General features: G+C 43.8%; 1 protein-coding gene across 1 annotated transcript in view; it reads left to right on the top strand.

Moving 5' to 3' along the window:
* The first annotated feature begins 5,593 nt into the window (after positions 1-5,593).
* LOC126299193 (uncharacterized) overlaps positions 5,594-20,625 on the top strand; it is a 96,034-nt gene continuing 81,002 nt past the window's right edge. Inside the window, exon 1 of the mRNA XM_049990973.1 lies at positions 5,594-5,701. Coding sequence (XP_049846930.1) covers positions 5,663-5,701 — 39 coding nt within the window. The 5' untranslated portion in view covers positions 5,594-5,662. The remainder of the gene's footprint in view (positions 5,702-20,625) is intronic.

Raw genomic sequence — 20,625 nt, 5'->3', positions numbered from 1 at the left:
GATGCAGCTGCTCAATCATAGAGTTACACAACAAAAGTACAGTCACCAACAACGACCAAAGACAATAGACAACACAGGCCCTATCACTCACCTTTAGATCCTTTCTGTGACGTCACACACTTCTGAACCCAAGCTTAACTAATTATCACTTACAATATACTGGAAAACAGAAAATTATTGTCATTTTGGTGGCTTCTAATAATATAAGATACTACTGAAAATTTTATGAACATAGATTCCAAAACATGCCTGTATCAGCTTTTACGAGAGCATGCTGGAAAGTAATGTTTTCGAATTTTTTATGTAAAAATTCTTTAAATTAAAACAGTTATTTGTTCTTCATGTCTACATCTTTGCAGCCATCTGCCGCTAGAGGACTCTGAATTGTAGCGTGTAACATAACTATGCCGTAATCTAGTTTCGAGTTCGAAGTATTTGTCCACACATAAAGCCCTCTCCTTCAGCGTGAAAATGCCAAACCACATACGAGCGCTGCAGCATCTATGAGAATCCGACGCCTTGGGTTTACTGTCATCTATGAGCCTCCATAAAATCCCGACTTGGACCCATCCTATTTCCAACTGTTTCCAAAACTTAAGGAACACCATTAAGGACTTCATTTTGATAGTGATGAAGCGGCGTAAACAAAGGTCATATTGTGGCTCCGTCAACAAAATCAAACATTCCACAGTGACGGTATCAACAAACTAGTCTCTCGTTCGGAGAAATGTGTTCGTCGCCAGGGTGACGACATTGAGAAATAAATTTGTAGACATGAAGAATAAAAATTGTATAACATTGATAAATTTTGATTTATTTAAAAAACTTCAAAAATTGTCATATAAAAAATTGGAGGGATTACTTTACAGCACTCCCTTTTGCAATGTGTCAAAACTTACGTAAAAAAATATATATACATATGAAGCAGTAAATTATGGCTACTCGTCCACTAGTAATGTTAGGTAAGGCTACCGGAAACTCATTGCTGTCTTCATATTACATGTAACTAAAAAAATGGCTCTGAGCACTATGGGACTTAACATCTATGGTCATCAGTCCCCTAGAACTTAGAACTACTTAAACCTAACTAACCTAAGGACAACATACAACACCCAGCCATCACGAGGCAGAGAAAATCCCTGACCCCGCCGGGAATCGAACCCGGGAACCCGGGCGCACATGTAACTGTGGAGGATTTACAGTTATGGCATAGTTGCATTCTAAATTTTAAACAATTCATCTGTAATTCTTTACAAAAACGCCTGATTTGAAAAATAGCTTATTGTGGAGTTAACTAATGTTATCAGCTTTCACGTCGCTCCACTGATTTGGTTGTTATTAATTTATATAATCTGTCATAACTAAAACATTTTTAACTTCTTAATATTTATTCTAGAATCATGTTTGAGGTTGCAACGAGCTTGTCACATCGCCACGATATTTCTGGCGTCTTAGTTTTTCTGTATCTCGTTTTCAGGGTCTGTAATGTAATTTCGTTGAAAATATAACATTCATCTTTCTTTTCGTCCATCTTAGCTACCACTGTTTCGTCTCCACACTTCCCCTAAGTGCGCACGCTCCGGTTTCAACAGAAACGCCACACGTGGTACTCAGCCACAGCTTGCCTGCATTCCTCCTCTGGTCGGCAAGTCGCTGAGGGCTGTCAAAACCCTCACCACTGCATCTCATCTGGCGAGAATATTACGTCTCACTGAATCTAGATGAACCAAGCATCGTTTACTGCTGACTGTTGATAATGGTCCCGTTACACCACATTCTGCGCCTTAAAAGATTATGATGTTGCAATAACCAACGCTTTGAGACCGAACTGAAAAGAAATATTACACTGATTTACTTAAATATTATTTTTTCAATATCCAAAAAGCTTTTCTGAAAAATAGAAATTCATTAACATCTAATATAAGTATTAAGAAGCCTTTTGTGGAACTACACTCCTGGAAATTGAAATAAGAACACCGTGAATTCATTGTCCCAGGAATGGGAAACTTTATTGACACATTCCTGGGGTCAGATACATCACATGATCACACTGACAGAACCACAGGCACATAGACACAGGCAACAGAGCATGCACAATGTCGGCACTAGTACAGTGTATATCCACCTTTCGCAGCAATGCAGGCTGCTATTCTCCCATGGAGACGATCGTAGAGATGCTGGATGTAGTCCTGTGGAACGGCTTGCCATGCCATTTCCACCTGGCGCCTCAGTTGGACCAGCGTTCGTGCTGGACGTGCAGACCGCGTGAGACGACGCTTCATCCTGTCCCAAACATGCTCAATGGGACAGATCCGGAGATCTTGCTGGCCAGGGTAGTTGACTTACACCTTCTAGAGCACGTTGGGTGGCACGGGATACATGCGGACGTGCATTGTCCTGTTGGAACAGCAAGTTCCCTTGCCGGTCTAGGAATGGTAGAACGATGGGTTCGATGACGGTTTGGATGTACCGTGCACTATTCAGTGTCCCCTCGACGATCACCAGAGGTGTACGGCCAGTGTAGGAGATCGCTCCCCACACCATGATGCCGGGTGTTGGCCCTGTGTGCCTCGGTCGTATGCAGTCCTGATTGTGGCGCTCACCTGCACGGCGCCAAACACGCATACGATCATCATTGGCACCAAGGCAGAAGCGACTCTCATCGCTGAAGACGACAAGTCTCCATTCGTCCCTCCATTCACGCCTGTCGCGACACCACTGGAGGCGGGCTGCACGATGTTGGGGCGTGAGCGGAAGACGGCCTAACGGTGTGTGGGACCGTAGCCCAGCTTCATGGAGACGGTTGCGAATGGTCCTCGCCGATACCCCAGGAGCAACAGTGTCTCTAATTTGCTGGGAAGTGGCGTTGCGGTCCCCTACGGCACTGCGTAGGATCCTACGGTCTTGGCGTGCATCCGTGCGTCGCTGCGGTCCGGTCCCAGGTCGACGGACACGTGCACCTTCCGCCGACCACTGGCGACAACATCGATGTACTGTGGAGACCTCACGCCCCACGTGTTGAGCAATTCGCCGGTACGTCCACCCGGCCTCCCGCATGCCCACTATACGCCCTCGCTCAAAGTCCGTCAACTGCACATACGGTTCACGTCCACGCTGTCGCGGCATGCTACCAGTGTTAAAGACTGCGATGGAGCTCCGGCAAACTGGCTGACACTGACGGCGGCGGTGCACAAATGCTGCGCAGCTAGCGCCATTCGACGGCCAACACCGCGGTTCCTGGTGTGTCCGCTGTGCCGTGCGTGTGATCATTGCTTGTACAGCCCTCTCGCAGTGTCCGGAGCAAGTATGGTGGGTCTGACACACCGGTGTCAATGTGTTCTTTTTTGCATTTCCCGGAGTGTATTTATCTGGAGTGTAACCCTACACAGAAGTGTTCAGAAGTCTTTTCTGGAAGTGTTTGTCTGGAGAGAATAATTGCACTGAAGTGAAACGTGGTCTATAACCACCACGGAGAAGGTGAGCAAACTAACTTACGAATTACGGTTGCTACGGTCGCAGGTTCGAATCCTGCCTCGGGCATGGATGTGTGTGGTGTCCTTAGGTTAGTTAGGTTTAATTAGTTCTAAGTTCTAGGCGACTGATGACCACAGATGTTAAGTCGCATAGTGCTCAGAGCCATTTTACCAAATACGGTGCTACAGAAGAATGCTGAAGATTGGATTGATAGACTGCATAACCGACGAGGAGCTACTAATTGAATGGGGGGAAAAGCAATGTATTACCCAACTTGACTAAAAGAATGGATCGGTTGATAGGACGGATGCTGAGTCATCCATCAGTCAGTTTAGTAATGGAGGGAATCGTGAGGGTAAAAACTGTAGGCGACGGCCAAGGCACGACTATCACAAGTACCTTCAGATGGATATAGGCTGCAAGTAGCTCTGCAGGGAAGAACAGACTTGCGCAGCACCGACTGACGTGGCGAGCTACATCAAAACTAATCTTCGGTCTAGCTTTACACGCTCATTTCTATAATAGCTTATATCGTTTTTTTTTACTGACTCAACTTATTTTTAAAGGTGTCTTGAACAGTGCTAACAAAGAAATGGTAGACAATGAAATTGTATCATTAATGATTTGTTAGTTTCGGATAAGACGCGGAATTGTGGTGCTCAGTGCTTACTTTTAAGGCCGCTACACACACACACATACACACACACACACACACACACACACACACACACACACCAATCGACCAATCAACCAACCGACCGACAAATGTGACGCTTGTAGGCGCTTAGGCCGACCGACCAGTCAACTTTTCTTGTCGGGATTTTGGTCGGGTAGGACCCCCCAACAACCGACCCCCACCCGTCTTCGCCATTCCAGTCAAACTATGTAACAAACTGTTTCGTGTGTCGCGCTGTCGTGCCAACCGCCCGACGAAGGTTCGTGTTTTGTCACTGCGCGCGGATCAAATGCTGTTCTAATACACATGACAGAGTGCGAGGCGGACGAAACTTTTATGACAGAGTTTCTGGAGAAATTTAGAAACTGCACATTTTTTAACGAATCCGTAACGGTTTCCTGTGGCACATAGAGAGAGTAAAAGATATATCTTTTGTGAATAAAATTTCGTCGACCTTCTGTATATCGGTTTTTAGGTTTTATTTCCGATACTTATCGGAAATGAATTCTAAAATCCGAAATACAGACAGATTAGATCTCATATTTCATTTCCAATACTTACCGGAAGTAAAATCTAAAAATCGAAACATAGGTAGTCAATGGACGTTTATTCATAAAATATATTTTCTTCATTGTTATAAGCCTATATCTAAGCCTTCTGCTATGAAGAGCGAAGTGTTAAGTGTTTTTTTTTTTGCAGTTCTAATAGTTGCTAAACCTTCATTTTTTACGTATCAGTTGTATTTATTAGATGATGTGCACCACCACCACCATTTACAGTCGTTCTTCTTCTAATCTGAAATTAGTTTCTTAAACTTACAGGGGCAGCTTTTATGCTTAATACATAAATAAATTAATAAAGTTTACATGCCTTATCATGAAGTATTTCCTCAAGAAACTATGAACCACGTTGCAGGTTTCAGGTATCATTTTAGATAGTTGCGGGGCCTTACAACAGCAGTGAATATGTCATCCTTTTAACTTCTGCCAGTGGCTAGAAACCGTAACGTAGGTGACAGCCTCTCTCACGACTGTATCCTTTTTCGTTAAGAATGGTCTGATGGTGTTCAGGAGCTCCGAAATACATGTTTCATCCATTCTTAGATAATTACGAAAATCAGCGGCTTCCAGCTCTTTACGCAACAGAGCGCGGGCGAATTTCTTTGTTTGCATTAGCCACTTCTTTGCCCACAGCTTCCTCTCTGACTTATTTGGCCTTCTTACCTCTAAAACAGCCGAGGCAAACCGTACTTTTTTCTGTGTAAAGCCAATCGGGTTCTCATAGAAATTACAACTCAATGAACTTATGATAAGCAAATCACAACAACTGGCCAATAAATTGGTACGCGTGTAGGAGTCTTTACGACTACGGATGCCATCATCTTCGATGACGGGTGGCGCCTCCTTCCGGCAAAGCTAAATCCGTAGCGTGTAAATAGCACAGTTCATTCTATTCAATTCTTTGAGAAGCAGTGTCGTTCAACGCGCAGAGTACTAAGTGTTAACTGCAGTTATGGAGCTGACCATGGGCTATGGAAGCCAGCGTTACACAGTAAGTTCCAGATGACCATCACGCTCCAGGAGGGCCAGTGAGACGAAGTGAAAGATATTGGTATTTTTTTCCGTGTTCTTCGTCACCGCCATACTTGATTACTAGCAATTAGCAAAGTGTACGGGATAATCGCTTAGATCTATTTAGTATGTTTTGTGATATGTCGGAGTCAATAGAGAAACAAAACTTAGTTTCAACATAATATAACAGCTGTATGTCCCTGAGGCTGCTTCATACATGTTAAACTTGGACCCGGTATGTAACGGGAGCAGCATTAGCTATCACATTATGCATGTCTAGAGCCTATATATACGTTGAAAGAATCTAGTGAACTTTCATCATTTGCTAAATGAATCTAAACATAGTTTTAAATTTCAATTTAGATTGAGAAAACCTTTCCGGAGAAGGTGATAATTGTGTTTAAAGCTTTTCATTATGCAGAGGAATGCATGGTCCATTGATGTAAAATAGTTCGGAACTTATCAAAACTTCTTACCTAAACGGAAGGAATTGAGTAAACTACAGACAATGCCAGATTTTACCTCAGCGCCGTGCTAAACTTCTTAATCTTTTAAAAAAACTGATAAAAATTTACGAAATAGTCGAATCTTGTTCACCTCGGTAAGTTTTAAATTCTCAGGGATTTTTACTTCCGCTACTACAAACAAGTTGTTGATATTGTACCTAGTGCCAGATTCTGTTAATGAATGGGATTAGAGCAGGCGAGTGCTATTCGCCGTGCTCCCGGAACAAAGGTACTCACCGCTATTTGCTGTTCAGGCTTAATTTACTTATGCTTCTCGCACATTCTTCTTGCATTTTCTAAGCGCGCAACGAATGGATAGTTGCATTGACGCAAAGGAAATGTTGCGTGGAGTGACGTACGGAAGCCGGCTGAGCAGAGTGACTCACAACGCCTTCTGCGTGCATTATCGCTCTATTAATCCATTGGAAATCTTATAAGCTATAAAAAAACGTACTACAGCACTTAGCAAAATACTTAGAAGGCAAATCGTGTCTAGTGGGATTGCGACATTCCCCGAAATTTTTGTTGTGGCCGCAGTGATCTGTAACATAGCTTGAAGTCTACACAGGTGTGGAAGGTGACAATAGGGCTCTCAGTTAACGAAGACACCAAATATGAATTGTAAATACTGATCTGTAGCGTAGCCCGATGTTAACGTTAATGACTTCTAGCATTTTCTCCATATTAAATGCACGTCGTAATGATACCCGCTAGGTTAGCCGAGAGCGCTAATGCGCTGCTTCTTGAACTCGGATAGGCGCGACGGCCCTGGATCGAATCCGCCCAGCGGATTAACGATGTGAGCCGATGTGCTTGCCAGTTTGGAAGTGGTTTTTAGGCGGTTTTCTACATCCCTCTAGGTGAATACCGGGCTGGTCCCCACATCCCGCCTCAGCCACACAACTCGCAGACATTTGAAACACGTTCGCACTATTTCATGGTTTACACTAGACACAGACAGCTAGCGATTGGGGGCGAGTATCAGGACAGGTAATTTTGATGAGTTATGCGATAAACAAAAGATGTTCGTAACGCAATAGGTGGCATAAAATTGTACTTCAAGCACACACCAAAATTTAAAAAATTCAAATTTCATAATTATTGTTGACTTTAACATTTTTAGAGAAACTGATGTGTAATGACCTGAATCTGAAGAAACCGAATATGAAACCTTTAAACGTCCCGAGTTCGAGTCTCTGTCTGGCACACAGTTTTAATCTGCCAGGAAGTTAAATATCAGCGCACACTACGCTGCACAGTGAAAATCTCGTTCTGGAAACATACATGCAAGTTGTTAAAGATATAGTTGATGTCTCTGTATACTGGTGGGTCGTCGCCGGTCACTACTGTGAAAATCTGATGCGCAGTTCTTGTGACCATATGAAACTTTTACCACGGAAAAGTCTAAAATGTGATAAAGATCCGGTAGACAGTGCTTGGGAAAATGAAATAAATGGACCCGCATGTTCCTGCAGGAGAGTCAGATCGGACGGGTGGGAGCCACATAACAATTTTTCTTTAAAACTTGTTAATGATCATCAAACATAAACGGCCATTTATGTCCAACCCTTAAAATAGTCTCGTAGCCGACTAAAATATTTCATTTGTGGAGAACAAATGTACACATAGTTTTCATTAAGAGTTGCCTTTGTAGTGTAAAGTGTGTGGTATTCATTCGTGTGGCCACGGTGTCCCTAATTACAGCATAATTATCAAATTTAAAAATCTATTTTAGCAACTACTAGAAATAAGTGTTTATTATGCCGTACGCATTTTTAATCGTTCATAAACATTAGCATTAGAAAGTGTCGTTTGCTTGCATGTTTTAAGAGATTCTTGGGTTTGGCATTATTAGCCTAGTTTCCCTTTGACTTGCCACATCAAATTGACGTAAAACACAACTAAATATTGCGCCGTTAGTGCTTATTAGGTTCCTCTGAAGTCCATATTACGCATAGGGGAACGTAAACGTGGTGCAATATTTAATCACTTTGACTTGTAGCACTACTACGCCTTTGACGGAAGAGAAGCTAGGCTGAAAAACACTAAACGCTAGGCTACCCGGGAAATGTGAAGGGGACAAAACATCCGGATACTACTGATATAAACGAATAGACAGACGCAGGATTAGAATAAGAAGCATTTCTTACAGTTAGCAGTTGCAAAGACGGATTTTTAAATGCCTTAAGTAACGCATCCCCCCATGAACCATGGACCTTGCCGTTGGTGGGGAGGCTTGGGTGCCTCAGCGATACAGATGGCCGTACCGTAGGTGCAACCACAACGGAGGGGTATCTGTTGAGAGGCCAGACAAACGTGTGGTTCCTGAAGAGGGGCAGCAGCCTTTTCAGTAGTTGCAGGGGCAACAGTCTGGATGATTGACTGATCTGGCCTTGCAACATTAACCAAAACGGCCTTGCTGTGCTGGTACTGCGAACGGCTGAAAGCAAGGGGAAACTACAGCCGTAATTTTTCCCGAGGACATGCAGCTTTACTGTATGATTAAATGATGATGGCATCCTCTTGGGTAAAATATTCCGGAGGTAAAATAGTCCCCCATTCGGATCTCCGGGCGGGGACTACTCAGGAGGATGTCGTTATCAGGAGAAAGAAAACTGGCGTTCTACGGATCGGAGCGTGGAATGTCAGATCCCTTAATCGGGCAGGTAGGTTAGAAAATTTAAAAAGGGAAATGGATAGGTTAAAGTTAGATATAGTGGGAATTAGTGAAGTTCGGTGGCAGGAGGAACAAGACTTCTGGTCAGGTGACTACAGGGTTATAAACACAAAATCAAATAGGGGTAATGCAGGAGTAGGTTTAATAATGAATAGGAAAATAGGAATGCGGGTAAGCTACTACAAACAGCATAGTGAACGCATTATTGTGGCCAAGATAGATACGAAGCCCGCACCTACTACAGTAGTACAAGTTTATATGCCAACTAGCTCTGCAGATGATGAAGAAATTGAAGAAATGTACGATGAAATAAAAGAAATTATTCAGATAGTGAAGGGAGACGAAAATTTAATAGTAATGGGTGACTGGAATTCGAGTGTAGGAAAAGGGAGAGAAGGAAACATAGTAGGTGAATATGGATTGGGGCTAAGAAATGAAAGAGGAAGCCGCCTAGTAGAATTTTGCACAGAGCACAACTTAATCATAGCTAACACTTGGTTTAAGAATCATGAAAGAAGGTTGTATACGTGGAAGAACCCTGGAGATACTAAAAGGTATCAGATTATATAATGGTAAGACAGAGATTTAGGAACCAGGTTTTAAGTTGTAAGACATTTCCAGGGGCAGATGTGGACTCTGACCACAATCTATTGGTTATGACCTGTAGATTAAAACTGAAGAAACTGCAAAAATGTGGGAAACTAAGGAGATGGGACCTGGATAAACTGAAAGAACCAGAGGTTGTACAGAGTTTCAGAGAGAGCATAAGGGAACGATTGACAGGAATAGGGGAAAGAAATACAGTAGAAGAAGAATGGGTAGCTCTGAGGGATGTAGTAGTGAAGGCAGCAGAGGATAAAGTAGGTACAAAGACGAGGGCTGCTAGAAATCCTTGGGTAACAGAAGAAATATTGAATTTAATTGATGAAAGGAGAAAATATAAATATGCAGTAAATGAAGCAGGCAAAAAGGAATACAAACGTCTCAAAAATGAGATCGACAGGAAGTGCAAAATGGCTAAACAGGGATGGCTAGAGGACAAATGTAAGGATGTAGAAGCTTATCTCACTAGGGGTAAGATAGATACTGCCTACAGGAAAATTAAAGAGACCTTTGGAGAGAAGAGAACCACGTGTATGAATATCAAGAGCTCAGATGGCAGCCCAGTTCTAAGCAAAGAAGGGAAGGCAGAAAGGTGGAAGGAGTATATAGAAGGTTTATACAAGGGCGATGTACTTGAGGACAATATTATGGAAATAGAAGAGGATGTAGATGAAGACGAAACGGGAGATACGATACTGCGTGAAGAGTTTGACAGAGCACTGAAAGACCTGAGTCGAAACAAGGCCCCCGGAGTAGACAACATTCCATTAGAACTACTGACGGCCTCAGGAGAGCCAGTCATGACAAAACTCTACCAGCTGGTGAGCAAGATGTATGAGACAGGCGAAATACCCTCAGACTTCAAGAAGAATATAATAATTCCAATCCCAAAGAAAGCAGGTGCTGACAGATGTGAAAATTACCGAACTATCAGTTTAATAAGCCACGGCTGCAAAATACTAACGCGAATTCTTTACAGACGAATGGAAAAACTGGTAGATGCAGACCTCGGGGAGGATCAGTTTGGATTCTGTCGAAATGTTGGAACACGTGAGGCAATACTGACCTTACGACTTATCTTAGAAGAAAGATTAAGAAAAGCCAAACCTACGTTTCTAGCATTTGTAGACTTAGAGAAAGCTTTTGACAATGTTGACTGGAATACTCTTTTTCAAATTCTAAAGGTGGCAGGGGTAAAATACAGGGAGCGAAAGGCTATTTATAATTTGTACAGAAACCAGATGGCAGTAATAAGAGTCGAGGGGCATGAAAGGGAAGCAGTGGTTGGGAAGGGAGTGAGACAGGGTTGTAGCCTCTCCCCGATGTTATTCAATCTGTATATTGAGCAAGCAGTAAAGGAAACAAAAGGAAAAATTTGGAGTAGGTATTAAAATTCATGGAGACGAAGTAAAAACTTTGAGGTTCGCCGATGACATTGTAATTCTGTCAGAGACGGCAAAGGACTTGGAAGAGCAGTTGAACGGAATGGACAGTGTCTTGAAAGGAGGATATAAGATGAACATTAACAAAAGCAAAACGAGGATAATGGAATGTAGTCAAATTAAATCGGGTGATGCTGAGGGAATTAGATTAGGAAATGAGACACTTAAAGTAGTAAAGGAGTTTTGCTATTTAGGAAGTAAAATAACTGATGATGGTCGAAGTAGAGAGGATATAAAATGTAGACTGGCAATGGCAAGGAAAGCGTTTCTGAAGAAGAGAAATTTGTTAACATCGAATATAGATTTATGTATCAGGAAGTCGTTTCTGAAAGTATTTGTTTGGAGTGTAGCCATGTATGGAAGTGAAACATGGACGATAACTAGTTTGGACAAGAAGAGAATAGAAGCTTTCGAAATGTGGTGCTACAGAAGAATACTGAAGATAAGGTGGATAGATCACGTAACTAATGAAGAGGTATTGAATAGGATTGGGGAGAAGAGAAGTTTGTGGCACAACTTGACTAGAAGAAGGGATCGGTTGGTAGGACATGTTTTGAGGCATCAAGGGATCACAAATTTAGCATTGGAGGGCAGCGTGGAGGGTAAAAATCGTAGAGGGAGACCGAGAGATGAGTACACTAAGCAGATTCAGAAGGATGTAGGTTGCAGTAGGTACTGGGAGATGAAGCAGCTTGCACAGGATAGAGTAGCATGGAGAGCTGCATCAAACCAGTCTCAGGACTGAAGACAACAACAACAACAAGTAACGCATAATATTAGTCTTTACCATGAAGTAAGTAGTTTAAATTAGAAACGTACGGTTTAGAATACAGGGAAAATAAACCTGAATAATTCATGGAAAGGCAGCATAAACCTTCAGTGATAGCATTTTTTATGAAGCTTAAAGTTTGTGTTCTAGGTAATTCCAATGCCTATTTTACTCAACACACTGTAGCGAGATATATTTCCATGCCTAGTTCAGTGACAAACTAAAGCGCCCTCTGAAGGCAACTATGTCGCCAGTTCACAAGAGTTGACGAAATATGAACACTGGTAAAGTCTAGATTTTGATTTGTTGTGATGTCACACTGGATTTACAAGCAGTTGCGTATTTCCGAGGATTATCTACAGCTATTGTATGTGGGCACGATACACAGGTTTCACTTGTCTGCTGATAGTGTGTAAAATATATTGACCTTGTCTTTCAGTAACGTTAGTCACGAAGCTCTAGATAAGTTTCGATACTGCGTAAACCAGTCATTTTTGGTAAAATTGTTGTTAGCACAAATTTTCTAGACAAATTAATTGCAAGGAGGTTTCAGTGGTGTAAGGAGCACAGGGTTTATCAAAGCAAATATAGGTATACAAGTTACAAGGCTTTGCAAAAATTATTACATTAAACTTATAATTATAAATAAATCAAATGAAAGAGCAAATCAGTTTCTCTTTAAGACGTTCAGTGTGAGAACCATTCGTCAGTTCTCAAAAGCTTGATCAATGTGTGGAGTAACTGTTGCAACAATGCTATTTCTGAAGTGGAGTAGATCAGGAGGCAGCGGAGGCACATAAATGTGACTCTTTATAACCTCCCAAAGGCAAAAATCGCATGGCATCAGGTCGTGTGTGAATGTGGCTACGCAAAACAAGCCCCCTTACGGGCAATGCAGTGATGGGGTAAAACTTCGTTAAACCAATCGCGTACTGAGTTAAGACCCTGGGGCGGCGGGCCGTGTTGCTGCCAAATAGCTCTGTGGTTCAGCTTCTACCAAGTGAGGAAAGATAAAACACCAGTTCCTTCACAGAGGTAAAAAGATCCATAAACTTAACGCTGGGATATGGCACAAAATATTAAATTTAGGGGAGTATCGTAGCGACTGTACCTTCTCGTGGGATTTGCTGACCCAGTGCTCACATTGTGTGTTTACATTTCCGCGTAGGTGAAAGGTCGATTCAGCACTGAAAACGACACGATTCAGAAAATCTTAGTCAAGCAGCAACATTTAGTTTGCAAAGTTGGCACGTAAAACTGTAGTCCAAGGCTTCAGAGCTTGGAACAACTGCATATTAAAAGGATGTACTTGTAATCTTTTCCGTAAGTCTCTACACAGATTTCACTGGAACGGCAATTCACGAGTAGCCTTCCGAACTGATTTCATGGGCCACGCATGAAAGGCTCACTAGTTTAAGATGGTCTTCAGTAATTCTTTGTCATTCCATAGTCTTTCCTTTGCGTACAGGTATACAAACAAAATTGAGTTGTTCCTTGATTTAATTGAAAGTCGAATGTAATAAATGCTGCAAAGCGTTAAAACCCATATATGCATCTTGACACACTCTGTAACGGTAATGTCTCCTACACATGAGCCTCGTCCAATCGTAGGTGAATCCTAAAATGGAAAACACGTGGGAAAAGGCATTTGACTCTTTAAATAATGAACCATAAAGGTTCTCTCAAACGGTGTGGTTAGTCATATCGTGTTTTTCAGTTGGTGCTATAGCCACATGGTAAAAAATAACGATTCTATGAAACGATTTGAAGTTTGCCGATTCAATGACGCTGGCAGCACCAACCACGTTTTTGCATCTTCATAAATGATGCCAATCTGCCCATGAGATAGATGAAATTTCCGCCACCGTAGCTGAGTGGATAACGCGGCGGCTTTCATGCCGGAGGACCCGGGTTCGATTCCCGGTTGCGTTAGAGATTTTCTCCTCCTAGGGACTGGGTGTTTCTGTCATTTCAATCTAATCGACGTGAAAGTAGCCGAAGTGGCGTCACCTCAAGACTTGCACCAGGCGGTCAGGTTTACCCGCTGGGAGACCCTCGCCACAAGACATTTCATTTCAGGATGAAATAAACTATTCCTTGTCTCAATTATTAGTTTCAAATATTATCCATCTGTTTTACAGTCGCGAATTAAGGGCATTGTGTAAAAACCAGCAAGTGAAAATTCATGAACTAGATGTCTCAGATTTGTTTTCTGGATCCCAAAGGTGACTGTACACCGTATTACGTGGGTAACTATACTACTGTCCTTCCCCTGCTCTACTGGTTTTCCACAATGATCAACGCTTTCAACTGAAAGGTCTTTATATGACAGGAAAAATAAGTTTAGTAAACAGTTCAGATTAAATCTAAATTTTTGATTTCTGTTAAATGACTGCAGCTAAATCTTACAACATTCAGATTCAGCGTTCACTGTCATCAGAATATCCACCTACTCAGATATTCGTAGGCCCTGGCAACTATATCCCAATCCCGTCGACTCAAATGTAAGTACGTCATATCGTAGTGATGTCGTCGTAAGGGAAAAGTTCCAACAAGTCGTTCACGTGATTCCTGTGGCTGTAACTCCTAGCCACGGAAATTCCCGTCGTAAAAATCTGAGCAATTAAGGCACTCCATCAAGTTAAGTGGTGAATACCATTTAAAAACGTTCACATGACGCTGGATGACAATTGTGCTGAAAGTTTCTTCCCGGTCACATTTGAGCGATCAGATATGAGCGCCAGCTGACAGTAAGGCTCATAGTTTGAATTCGATTAATCTGGTTACAGGGGGTGCAAATATGAATGACAAATGGTAGCACCAATAATACAACTTAAATTACCATAGCGTCTTTCTAAATCTCCACATACGGGTGTTCCTAAGAATACTACTCATGTTTGTTGAAAAATTCTGTATACAGTTAACTGCGGATTGCTCACGGTTTCATCAGTTCGAACCATTGCCCAAGCGATAAATCTCACACTTCGTGTAACTTTTTTAAACTTTAGCATATGAAGAGAATTTATTAGGCTTATCGTTCCCACTTTTTCAGACTTGCATTCTGACTTGTAAATCTGATGTTTATCAGATAAGCTATTTTGCGAAACAGGTGATTCGTCTATATTTTTCATTAAACTGAAATTGGTAAATATTTTCCACAAAATACAGAAAACGCAGATGTGAAATTTAGTTAACAACCTTGTTGGCCGCGACAGGGACGGGAGGGATGTTAACCTTTCGGTATATTTCGTAAATGTGCCTGTCACAGATTGTAACGTAAACGAGCTGAAAGTTTCTACACTAGCGAATACACTGGAGGAACTCAATGCTATGTAATCATCTCCCACAGCAGTATTGACTCATTATAGAACTAAGACTGAGCAGTCATTAGACAGGAGCAATTCCTGTTGTCAGATATGCGTTAGTAAATGACTTTCATCTGACTGAACATACTTTTCACTTGAAAAATGTTTTGCATAAGGCTGGAACAGGCCGTATTTTTCAAATAAGATCTTAAAAATTGCGGCTTCTGTTATTGGCAATTACCTACATTTGCAGAACTCTCTCCCAACATAACGGCGAAAATTGTTGCAGTAGTCTGACCTTGGACCCCCGAGCTCTTGATGGTACTGCGGAAATTCCGTTTGAACCTTTCTAACGAAAAGATACGCTCAGTGACTCGTGCGCCATGAAGTACAGGACGCCTTTAACTTCTGCGCGTATAGTCAGCCTGCATGAAACGGACTTCGGGATAGCCCCGTTGTATCCCCACAACAGTTGCTCGGTGGCTAGCCACAGGTAAGCAAATGGGATGCATTGCTCCAGTCGAAGGATACCATTAACCATGAGAGCAGAAAAAGCTGAATGCGGCGCGGTGTCGTAACAAAGTGGCGTGGACTAATAGGAAGTGACGTTGTAGAAGTATCTTAATTGGACGAAGGTTCGTCATTACTACCGTTGACTAGTTTGTATCGTTTTAGAACAAGGTGTGCGTTTTGGGGAAGCAATGAGGCGGGGAGAGGGGTAAATGAGTGTGGAAGGGGGTGGGGGAGGTGCGTCGGAGGGGTTGCAACAGCGAAGGCTACAGTTGGCTGGTGGCAGCCTCTTGGAAAAGTGATGACACAGCAATGTAGAAGATACTTTCTCACCAGACAGCATATTGTTAGTTTTTCGGCGATACATTCATTTGGATAAAATGCCTGTTTATTTTTTTTTAGCTGCCTCGGTGAAGTTTTGCGATTTACAGCACGTAAATTAAAGCTAAAATTTGGGCTCGCTGCGCTGTTACACCGGACTCGATCATAGCAGTGGTTGCAGCACTGCTCGTAAGAGAGTGACTGTAATTGTTGAACTAGACGGTCATGGCACTATGAAAGGCGCACCCTTGAGAAATGCGTTAAACTATGCACTGCCGGGTTTGTTGGCTTACCTGAGAAACGCAACTATTATTGCGTGGTGACGTACAGGACACTCTCAAATCTTTGAATGGCTCCTGAGGTTACTCGGAAGGCCGGAACGCAACAGCAGGACAGGAGCTGAAACCTTAAACGAAATTTGTGTTAATTTTAAGTGCAAAATAGCGTAACAGCGAAGAGATAATCAAATCTTTGGGTTTCTTCAGCATGTAATATCTTGCCCAAGGATCTTTGCCTTACATGACAAGATTCATCCGACCAGAATTGAAGGTGGGCAGTAAATTGCGAAATTAATGGCAGTCAGTCTCGGGTAGTGGTCCAGGCTGTCTTGGTTATTAGAATTTGAAACCCCATTCTACTGGTCGAGACAGCTACATCCCAAGTATTAAAGCCTCTGTGTGAAAAATTGGCGACTGGGCTAGTAAATGTGTAGCACACCCTAAATTAATGAAAGGGGGGTAATTTCTGCTGGTTTATATCGGAAACTGACCCCCCCCCCAAAGAGTTAATAGGAGAAATGTCAACAAAGGAAGTAAATGAATTAGTAAAAGTACTAAGCCTTTACGTTAAACTCCCGCGAACTGCAGAACCCAAGATTGTTTAAATAGCAAGTTTCTACGTTCTTAACTCTGTTGCAATTATGAAAAAGTGCATAGTAGACGCGGATCAAAGGCTGGCCAGTATATAAAGGGGTGGGGGGGCGTTGGCAAACCGGGGTACAAACCCCGGGCGGAAATTTTAGGGGGCGCCAAATTCATATTCTTGAAGAAAAAGACAGTTTTTCACAAAGCGCCTAACATCCAACTCATGTTAATCTATCGATTATTCATATTATTCTGAAACGCTCTGAATTGGTGCTTGAACATTTTTCAACACATTCTAAGTTCAGTTCTGGACGAATCATAAGTTGACTTTTGAATGCGTGCATAGTGTACGTCACTCACAAACATGATCATTTTGTAACAACCATACGTCAGTGTTAAAACATAATTTATATTTTTAGGCAGTAAAGAACAAATGAGCGCACCAAGAAAGCTTTCTGGGGCTCAAAACAGAAAAAGAACGCCCCCTGTGGGTCCAGGGGGTTAGAACAGACCCGAGGTATTTCTGCCTGTCGCAAGAAGCAACTAAAAGGAGTCTCACTTTTCGGCCTTAGCTCATGTACCATTCTATGGTTTGACCTGCCACTTTCAAAATTCTACCCAAGTGCGGGCCATATGGGGAACGACGCCTTACGTGGTGCACGAGTGCCCTTAGATTCGATCTCCTGAATCTTTTGTCATGGCTTTGCATCGCCACTGCAATTCAACTATTTGGGCGAGGACACTTTCGGGGTATGTCATCTTCTTCCGTTGTCTCCTGTCTTCTTTCGCCCCCCATGACAATTCTGGATTTCTCTGAACCCAATATCCAGCACGGTAGTCAGTCCGTTGTGGTGGGGCCATCATCTACCGTTTCGTGGTAGCCCCCTGACAACTCAAGGATCGCACTGCTGATGCTTTAGCTGTAAACTCCCCACGTGTGAAAAGGAGTGGATGCCTGTCTTCCTGGGGCATCAGGTCTCCCGCCAATGGCCATCATGCCAGTTGGGTCTTTGCTGTGGTGTGGCTGAGTGGCGCCTGTGGGAAGAGACCCTGATCGGAGTGGGCGGCATCAGGGCGGATGACCTGCAATGAAGCGGGCTAAGTCATCTCTTGCTGGTGACCATACGGCATCAGCAGTCTCTAAGAAGGGCAAGATAGAATACAATGCCGACAGGTATGACCATTAATGGTTTCCCTCCCTCGCTACACCATGGGAGGATCGTAGAGCTACAGAACAGAGAAAGCCATGTTCGCCTCGGTCTTTAGTTTGTAGCAGAACCGAGGGGGACTCTCTTATACCTACAAAGCCCAAATTTTTCGTTGAAAACCTTGGCTCAGACAGCATCCCCTGCCCAATCCCGAGCGTTACTGGCCTGTGACAAGCTGTGATATTCCTGTTTCCGTCACTCCCTATAACAGCCCCAACATGGTCCAGGGGGATTATTTTCCATCGTGACCTCTTTGTCTGACGACGAGCTTTGCGCCGATTTATAACGGAGGGGTGTTAATTTCATCCAGCGCGTTTACAGGGGAACCAAAGACAACAGGGTTGCTACCGGTGCCTTCATCTTGGCCTTTGAGGGTGATTCAGTGCCTGAAAAGGTCAAGGTGATGGTTTACCGCTGTGACGTTAAACTATACATCCCTCCCCTATACAGTGCATAAAGTTCAGGCACAGGTCTTCCTGCTGCACTTCTAGCGCCACATGTCGCGATTGTGGACGTCCACTGCACCCAGAAACTCCATGCTATTTCCCACTTCCATCAGCTGTGGAGAGCACCACTCCCCTTGCTCGCCAGACTGCCCAGTACTCCGAAAGGAGCGGAAAATCATGTAGGAAAAGACCCTGTACTGGTCGACTTACACAGAGGCTAAACGTAAATGGGAAAGATTACACCCCATTCGGTTGATGTTGACATAAGCTGCAGCTAGAGGACCATCGCTGTCCAAAGTGCCAGTGGTTCCTCGCTCTGTGCCACAGTGGGCCCCCCTGGGCCACTAGAATACATCTGCCTCCTTGGTGGTAGGGGGCAAATCTTTCTCTGTTGCTCCCAAAGCACCTACTTCAGGAGCAACCTCCCCTCCCCCCAGCTGGAGAAGAAACAGCCTCCTCTGGCTCATCTCATGTGGAAGGGGTCCCTTGGGGCCATCTCTCCCAAGGTCTCTACTAATGCCACGGTGGACACTCGCCAGTGGTTCAAGCTGCTGAACAAAGAGCTTCACGGCCTTCCTCCATGCCTGAATCTGCTTCAGTGGAATCTTCCCAGCAAGCCCCTAAAGAGAAGCGAGAGAGCAAGCAAACTAAGAAGTCTGCTAAAAGACAGGACCATTTGGTGGCCACAACACCACCACTCCCTATCAATACTGCATCTGACGATGCAGTAGAGATCTTAGTGTCCCCTGTGGTCCTGAATCTCACTGATGGCTCATCCACCATAGAAGTGGCTAAAAATACTCAGAGGAAGCAGGTGCTCTAAGGCATAACCTGCCTCCTTGTATACTCTATGCCTTCCCAGCCTCACGATAACGTCATCCTCCAGTGCAACTGCGGCGGTTTTGTCCACCACCTGCCTGAGCTACAGCAACGGACTTGCTTTCTCTATTGCCCTCCAGGAAACCAGGTTCCCAGCATTGTGGACCCCTGCCATTTGTGGCTATATGGGATATTACAGGAATTGTAGAAACTGTAACAGTGTCAGGTGGCGTTTGCGTTTCTCCTGAACTCGGTATGTAGTGAACCTGTGCCCCCTTCTAACCCCTCTTGAAGCTGTGGCTGTCAGGATGACGCAGGAAATAACTGTCTGCAATGTGTATCTTCCTCCAGATGATGCAGCACCCCTTAACGCATTGACTGCACTGACGGATCAACTCCATAAACCTTTCCTACTTCTAGGAGATCTTAACGCTCATAACCCCCTTCTAGGGCGGCACAGTTCTTACTGGCAGAGGCAGAGATGTCGAAAATTTCGAGTCACAACTCGATATCTGCCTCTTAAATACTGGTGCCTCCTCACATTTCAGTGTGGCACATAGCACATTCAGCCATTGATCTCTAGGTTTGCAGTCCTGGCCTTCTCCCATCTATCCAATGGACAGCACATGACGACCTGGGGTAGTGACGACTTCCCCAATCCTCCTGTCACTGCCCTGGCGTCCGGCCCATGGACACCTGCCCAGATGGGCTTAAAACGAGGCACGCGGGGGAACTTTAACCTCCGTCACCGTTGAATCTCCCTCCCACACAGTAACATCGATGTGATGGTTGAGCAGGTAATTACAACGATCGTTACTGCGGTGGAAAACGTGACCGCTCGTTCTTTAGGGTGCCCCTGGCGAAAGACAGTCCCTTGGTCGCCGGAAGTCGCTAGAGGCAATTAAGAAGCGTTGGCGAGCTCTACAGTGGCATAAGCGGCACCCTTCACTGGAGCACCTCATAGCCTTCAAATGGTTCCGTGCCCACGTTCGCCAGCTTATCAAAAGGCGGAAAAAAGTGTTGGAACAGGTATGTGTCGACCAGTGGGTGCCATACTTCACCTTCCCAAGTGTGGGCAAAGATAGTTTTTGGGTACCAGACCCCAACAGGTGTTCCCGGTGTTAACATAAATGGCGTGTTATCTACCGACGCAAAGGCGAGTGCCGAGCACTTTGCTGAGCACTATTCTCGCGCCTCTACATCGGAGAATTAGCCCTCATCCTTTCGCACTCCCAAATGGTGGATGAAGGGAAGTCCTCTCGTTCACTGCACGCCGCAGTGAACTCTATAACTCCCCATTTACAGAGTGGGAGCTATTCGGTGCCCTGCCACATTGCCCTGACACAGATCCTGAGTCCGATCGGATCCACAGTCACGAGATTAAACATATCTCTTCTGACAAGTGATGTCTCCTCATCTCCAACCGGATCTGGTG

The sequence above is a fragment of the Schistocerca gregaria genome, chromosome X (assembly GCF_023897955.1).
Source record: "Schistocerca gregaria isolate iqSchGreg1 chromosome X, iqSchGreg1.2, whole genome shotgun sequence".
Lineage (NCBI taxonomy): Eukaryota > Metazoa > Arthropoda > Insecta > Orthoptera > Acrididae > Schistocerca > Schistocerca gregaria.
Note: the sequence above shows the minus strand (reverse complement) of the source record. Positions and strands in the feature narration are given on the sequence as shown.